This window comes from Eurypyga helias, unplaced genomic scaffold (assembly GCF_000690775.1).
Source record: "Eurypyga helias isolate BGI_N326 unplaced genomic scaffold, ASM69077v1 scaffold27443, whole genome shotgun sequence".
In the NCBI taxonomy this organism is placed as follows: domain Eukaryota; kingdom Metazoa; phylum Chordata; class Aves; order Eurypygiformes; family Eurypygidae; genus Eurypyga; species Eurypyga helias.
Genome location: NW_010240973.1, coordinates 386 through 7040, shown reverse-complemented (window position 1 = coordinate 7040; position 6655 = coordinate 386). Strand labels below are relative to the sequence as shown.

Here is a 6655-nt window from a genome sequence, read left to right as displayed (position 1 = left end):
CTGCTGCCTATGTGTTGGCAACATATGTTAAATATTAGATATATGGTTGGTTTATTTTTAAAATTCTGACAGTTTTTTGTTTAAGCTCTGTTTAAACATGATGTATTAATAAACAATGATCTCTGTTCACAATAAACTCCTGTAAAATTCAGGAAGACTTATGTATGTAAGGTGTATAAAGGTATAAATTTGGGGTTCTTTGACTCTACCTCTAGAATTTTAGGAGGTACAGAAACAGTTATGGATTCCATATTCTGTTTTGTCTTTAGTATTAAGATTACTGAAATGAGGCTCTAAATTAGGGTGTATCATTACTCTGTGATGTCCACGATTTGCTTGCATCACGCCAGCAGTCATGGTTTTGAGATTTTCTTTCACAGCTTTCATCATGTATTTCCTCACCAAATATCACAAATTGTGATTTGGAGACAGGAAAATGTTTACAAGTAGGATAAAGTTTTGTAACAGGAAAAACTAACAGGAATACTCTGTGGTTCAGTGTCATAAAATCTTTTATGTAACAAATGCTTGGACCCAGTAGAATGATAGACTGTCATCTCTTCAAAAAAAAAACTGAAGGAAGTGATAACTTCTTTGCAATAAATTATTTACATCAGAGATTATTTTAAAAAGCTTTCTTTGTGACTTTTCACATTAACTGTATGTGAATAGACAATCAGATGTTACAAATTCTCCAGCAAGAAAACCCAGATCTCTGGCAAAAAGACATTTAAATGCTGTAGAGTCTATTTACAGGTGGAATACAATGCATGCAATGAACATGACTTGGGACCATAAAGGAAAGGTATTTTCTAAAACTTTAATAAATCCACTGCTTGTAAAATACTGAAGTGTGATAAGTTATTAAGGAGTAGAATAGTTACTTACTATTTTCTGAAGAGAAAGAGGTTCCATAGCAATAGTTATATTCCTCTGTAAACATAATTTTTTAAAAACTGCTTCTGCAACAAACATTTGAAGCCAGGGGGATGATATGGAACAAATAAACTTTTTTAATTCACATATCAAAAAATCTGGATAAAAGCAAAGGGGGGGGAAAAAAGCCTTAAAATGAGAATATATAAAAACCTTTACATCTAGAGTTATCCAGAAGATAACCCTTTCAGACTTTTTTTTTCCCCTGCTCTTGCAGATTCAGAAGCTATTCTTTACGAGAATTACTAAAAAACCACACATTAGAAAAGACGTTATCCATTGTCTAATAAGAAGAGTGACTTCTAAGAGAATAGTCAACAGATTTTAAAGAGCAAAGCACCACTTTTTATGTGAAACTTTAAAAAAAATGCTTTAAATACAACTTTATAAAAGTTAGATCTTGCTCTTGAAAAAGAAGTTATTTATGTGCAAATGCTCACCACCACGCCCTGCCATGCCCAAAAAAACCCACAACCCAGACAGTGAAAGAAGAATATGTATCTACCCTAATATGTATCAGGCTTGTCTGGTCTACTTCTCATTTTTTTTGAAAAGGAGACAGAATGACTCATTTTTCTTAGGGTATTTGTATTTTGATTATAACAAAATAATTTTGGCAAAATAGCAACGGAAACAGGGTTGAAAGCAAGGTCACTACAATTTCTACTTTAAGAGCAACAGATTTTAGGAGAATTCTGCAACAGTTTTTTGGGCTTTAAATGCCGTGGACTGAACCAAGCAGCAGTGATCACCAATACGTCAAAGAATCTTTATAATCAGACTATAAAGACTGTTTCTTTTGAATGCTGTCAATGTAAGGAGTGCATAGAAAGCATAATTTTCCATTTGCGTACAGGAAAGTAAGAAAGTCTTGCAGAAATACATATCCAAGATTTTCTCTCTCATTCTTTTATATGAAATCTGTTGGAGAGGTGGCAATAGTAGTAGATATTAAAAGCCCTGTTGACAAATACTTATGAAGTTCCAACTGATTCAGCCTTCTAAGATCTTCTAGGCTATAGCAGTTCTGATAATTTGCTTTTTATAAGACTAGGTGGAATTACTGGTCTAGAGGCTAGAATTTTAGTTTAATTCTTTTCAGGATAGTTCTTCTAAAGCATACAGGTAAGAAATCACTAACACTTTAAATTAATCCTACATACACTTATCACTGGAAAAAATGATGAAGGATACCAGGACATCCATACAGGTTTAACTGAGGATTTACAGTTTTCCCACACTTTCCTAACCTGGGCGGGGATGGGACACACAGAGATCTTTGGTGGGAATTAAGTAAAAATGAAATTAAAAAACACGCAGTAGTTTTCTTGAGATTAGGGTTTTTTTCGCTCTTTTCAGTTCCTCAACCCCTAGTTGCTAAAGGGACTCACGGACCTCAACCAACATTCCATGTCAAATGATAACGGTTCATTTGAGTTGTGACATTTATATAGTATATTTAATGAAGAGGAATAATAGTGATTCATGGGATTAGTTGGATTTTTTCCCCACCCCCCAAATAAAGCCCATTAAGCTCGAAGATTTGGACTGTGACACTGAAATGTTTCATTTGAAGTCTGTACGGGTCAGAAAGTTCAGCATAGCTTTTAGACTTATAGCTGAAGTGCCTTTAGCAAACAAGATCAAGTTTGTGGAGTGAAAAATTTCACCTGAGAATTGGCCTGAGTTTAGGTGTCTCCAATTGCCTCCCTGAAGTTATGATTTAGTATGATATGCTTAAAGCTCTTCCTCCTCTGACAAGAGAGCTCCAAAGACTTTCTTCTTCACACCGCAGTCTTGCTTTTTCATTAACACTACTGAGATTAGAGGGATTTTAATAAGAAAGCCTGTTCTGTTTGGTCTTTGCTGGGGGCAGGCAGACACATACACAGGCTAAAAAAGTTACCTGTGTATGTACACAACATACCATAAGGCTGCACAGCTGCAACAGAAGGTAAAATATAACTTGAGAGTAAACCAAGTATTTTAGATAGGACTAGAATATCAGATTAAAAGACCTTGAGAGGCCTTTCAAACACTCACCATCAAATGACATGGCAAGGTACTGTGCCAAATCATCAGCTACTTGATGAAATATATTTCTGTCCATAAGCAAACCTGAGATGATCCAATATTCCACTACAGTTCCAAGAATTGCATTTAACAGACCAGCTATTTGACATCTGAAAGCCTAAATGAAAAAAAGAAAAAAAAAAAACACAAAAAAGAGTATCTATAGGCCAGTACTGTATAACAAATTCACAGTGATAAAGCACTAGTATTAACACCAGAAAACTTATTTAGATAAAAGCCCACTCTCTTGCTGCTTCACTTCTTCACTGGCTTTTCTTTTTCTGCTCAAAAGCTAACTGTTGCAACCCCAGCTCAACAGAATTAATATGCCATTGATGTCACATCAATTAAGACTTGGCATTGGAGAAATACAAACTATTTGAAAACATCCTGTCTCAAACATGGAAAATGGGACGAAAGCTTACAAATAGAAAGTGTGATTTTTTTAAAATTTGGTTTAACTGTAAGATTTCAAGTATTGCATTTATGTTAGCTAACCTTGTGTCTAATTTGACAGTTACAGGGATCTTAACTCTGGCAGACAGTCTGTAAGATCAGGAACCTTTCTTCTGCTACCCAAAATTCCAGAGACTAGCAGTTGCTAGTTTAAAAAGCACATATTTACGGCTAGTAGCCGTACCTTTTTCTCCCCTGAACCTGCATGAAATGGTCACGTATAGATTAAAAAGCCAACGTGTATTTTCTTTAGGAGGCATCAAGACAATATACAGCACTTTAACATGCTAGCCAGAAAGTACCATGAGATAGACAAACATACTTGTTCACCCCCATGAGCACTTCATCAGTATTGGCTGGGCAAAGCAGTGCTTCTATTGTCTGAGTTAGTCTATGCAAAGCCAAGTCAGATCTGTGTACTCAACACCTTTCTATGCCATGTAGAAATATTTTATGCAAGGATTCTGAGATAAGTTATTACTCTGACCACATGTACAGCCACAGAAAATTCAGTATCTGTATGTCAGTTTTGAAAGTGCAAATTGGAAGAATACATGCACCAGAGCAGGAACACATGAAATTCATTTGCCCAAAGACACCTACCTAAGGCTCCAGCAGAGAATCACTACTGTTACACTAGAGCACTGGCCAATGTATTGCATTCTAGTGAAAGAGAACGAGTACTTCAAAATGGACAATTTTCAATGACAGGGAAATTGAACGGAATATATCCTTAATTATTTTGCAGCTTTAGATTTTATAGAATTATGAAAGGAAAGAAAACTTTTCTGTCTTCTGTCATGGTCTCACACCACAGTCAATGGTTTGTCTGATATTCCTTTGAAAACAAAATAAACTCAATATATTATTTTAAAATAATTTCATAGGATTCCCTCAGGAGTTGGAAAGCACCAAAGTCTGAAAGAGTTTGGGCTTCATCAATAAATCAGACAGACATACCTAAGAGCAACAGAGACTGTGACACAGATGAGATTTATAATCACGAAGTAATTTGTCGAAACCTAGATAAATACTGTCCCTACAGTTAACAGACTTACTGGTCATTCAGAAGAGAAGGAATAAATACAACTACAAATAAACATCGTGTAGGAAGGCAGCATAATCTCCATCACTGAAAGCTTTTAAGAACTGGCCAGGCAAAATCTGTTTGGAATGTGATCTCTGAGATCGCTTCCAGCCTTAAATTCCTCTTACTCTGTTAAGCACTACTTGATTTGCTTTGCACCTTGCTTTACAGTATCATAATATTTTATGTAGATTAACTGTGGACTCTCACAATTAAATAACACTGAGAACATTGATATGGCATGTCAACAACATAAAAATATTTTTTTTCAAATAAAGTTTAAATATTTTTAAAGCTATCTTACTCCCTATCTTCTGAAGACCCAGAAATAAAGTGAAAAACTAATTTAAAGCATCTGAAATTCATTTAAATTTCCCTTAAGTACACAAACCTCTTATCATCGGACCCCAAAGCAAAATACTGGGTGAATAATTTAATTCCATCAATAGTTCTTTGCAGCAAGTAAGTTACACAAATGCAGCTATGAAGCACAATTTTAAGAGAGGTTAAGTGAAAGGATGAAGGACATATAGAGGCAATCCGAGGTAGATACAGATAGAAAGCGCAAGTATTTACAATCTTTTTCTTGTTTCTAAACCACAAGCTTGTATTACATCACCTATGAAATGTTTTCAAGGAGAGCAGTGGGGAGCAAGAGCTAACCTTGAGGCAGCAGATTGAAATAATGACTATTAATACTGCAAGTATCAGTGTTTCGCAGTCAGACATATAGCTGCATATTGAATGTGGCTGATAACACTAGTTGCAACTATGCTTGCTCAGCTAGGCATCTCTGAACACTGACAAAAACCAGACACTGCCAGCTGGTGTAGGCTTGGTTGACATTTTGGTAAAACAAACCAAAAGCTTCTCCTTAGTATTTGGAAATAAATGCTTCAGTACTACAACTGATGGGGAAGCGCTCCGATTTTCTGATAGTAACATCAGTTCTGAAAATATTTAAATATCAACATCTTAGAAATCCTTTCAATTTTCAACCACAAAACAACACAAACATAGTAATGAAAACACATGCAGCATTAAAAAGGAAAAAGAAGCAAGCATTTCCATTAAAGATGGGAATTGCTACAATGTATGACACTGACAACATCCTTTCTGTCTCTCACTCTGCCCTGCAGCAAGTGGGCTGGGTGCATGCAAGAGGCTGGGAGGGGGCACAGCCAGCACAGCTGACCCAGAATGACCAAAGGGATATTCCATGACATATAAATGTTGTGGTCAGCAATAACGGCTGGGTAAAAGAAGAGGAAAACGGGGGATGTTCGTGGTTAGGGCATCTACCTTGCCAAGTCACCAATACGCATGATGGAGGCTTTTCTGGAGACCCCCTGCCTGCTGATGGGAAGCAATGAATGAAATCCTTGTTTTGCTTTGCTTGTGCATGCAGCTTTGCTTCACTTACTAAATTCTCTTTATCTCAACCCATGAGTTTTCTAGTTTTTGCCCTTCTGATTCTCTCTGTCGTCCTACTGTGGGGTGGGTAAGAGAGCGGCTGGGTGGGGACTTACCTGCCAGCTGGGGTCAACACACTACGCCATACACAGCAAATTAAGTAAGACCCAGTGAAACCTTTTTTCAAAACTCTCTTCCTTGTTCTTATTGTCGAGAATCAAAGCTATCTCACCGAGAAAAGCATTGAAGTGGGAAGAGGCTGTTGACTGTGTTAGCATACAAAGGTCACATCAGTACAACTGAAGTCTGCCAGCTTAGCAAATGCAATTCCTACATTGCTGTTCCATTTAATGCTTTGCCAAGTCAAGTCCAGTGCTACAGTGACAGAAGTTTCACAGTGTGTTTTAGTACACATAAAGGTTCTTAGAGGAAAGCTTTTAAATCATAGGAAAATTCACCTTAACTTTTTCAGTTTGTTACAGACTTATTTAGAGCTGTTCTTTAGAGTTTTTTCATGTAGTGTAAATGTTTTTAGTGTTATGCAGTACTCCAAAACTCCCTAAAAGATACTTCCAAGAATGCTATTGAGGGTGACAGACCAGAAAGACATTTAATTCTACAAATTCACACCACAGAAATTTATACCAGGTAATGATACATGAAACAGAAAAAAACAGAAGTATGCAACAT

At 36.3% G+C, this 6655-nt stretch overlaps 1 protein-coding gene across 1 annotated transcript in view; it reads right to left on the bottom strand.

Moving 5' to 3' along the window:
- Positions 1-3127, bottom strand: part of ANKRD32 (ankyrin repeat domain 32) — a gene marked incomplete at its 5' end in the record, with an annotated part of 10778 nt that extends 7651 nt beyond the window's left edge. Inside the window, 2 exons of the mRNA XM_010148615.1 lie at positions 889-1034; positions 2980-3127. Coding sequence (XP_010146917.1) covers positions 889-1034; positions 2980-3127 — 294 coding nt within the window. The remainder of the gene's footprint in view (positions 1-888; positions 1035-2979) is intronic.
- Between the last annotated feature and the right edge of the window lie 3528 nt (positions 3128-6655).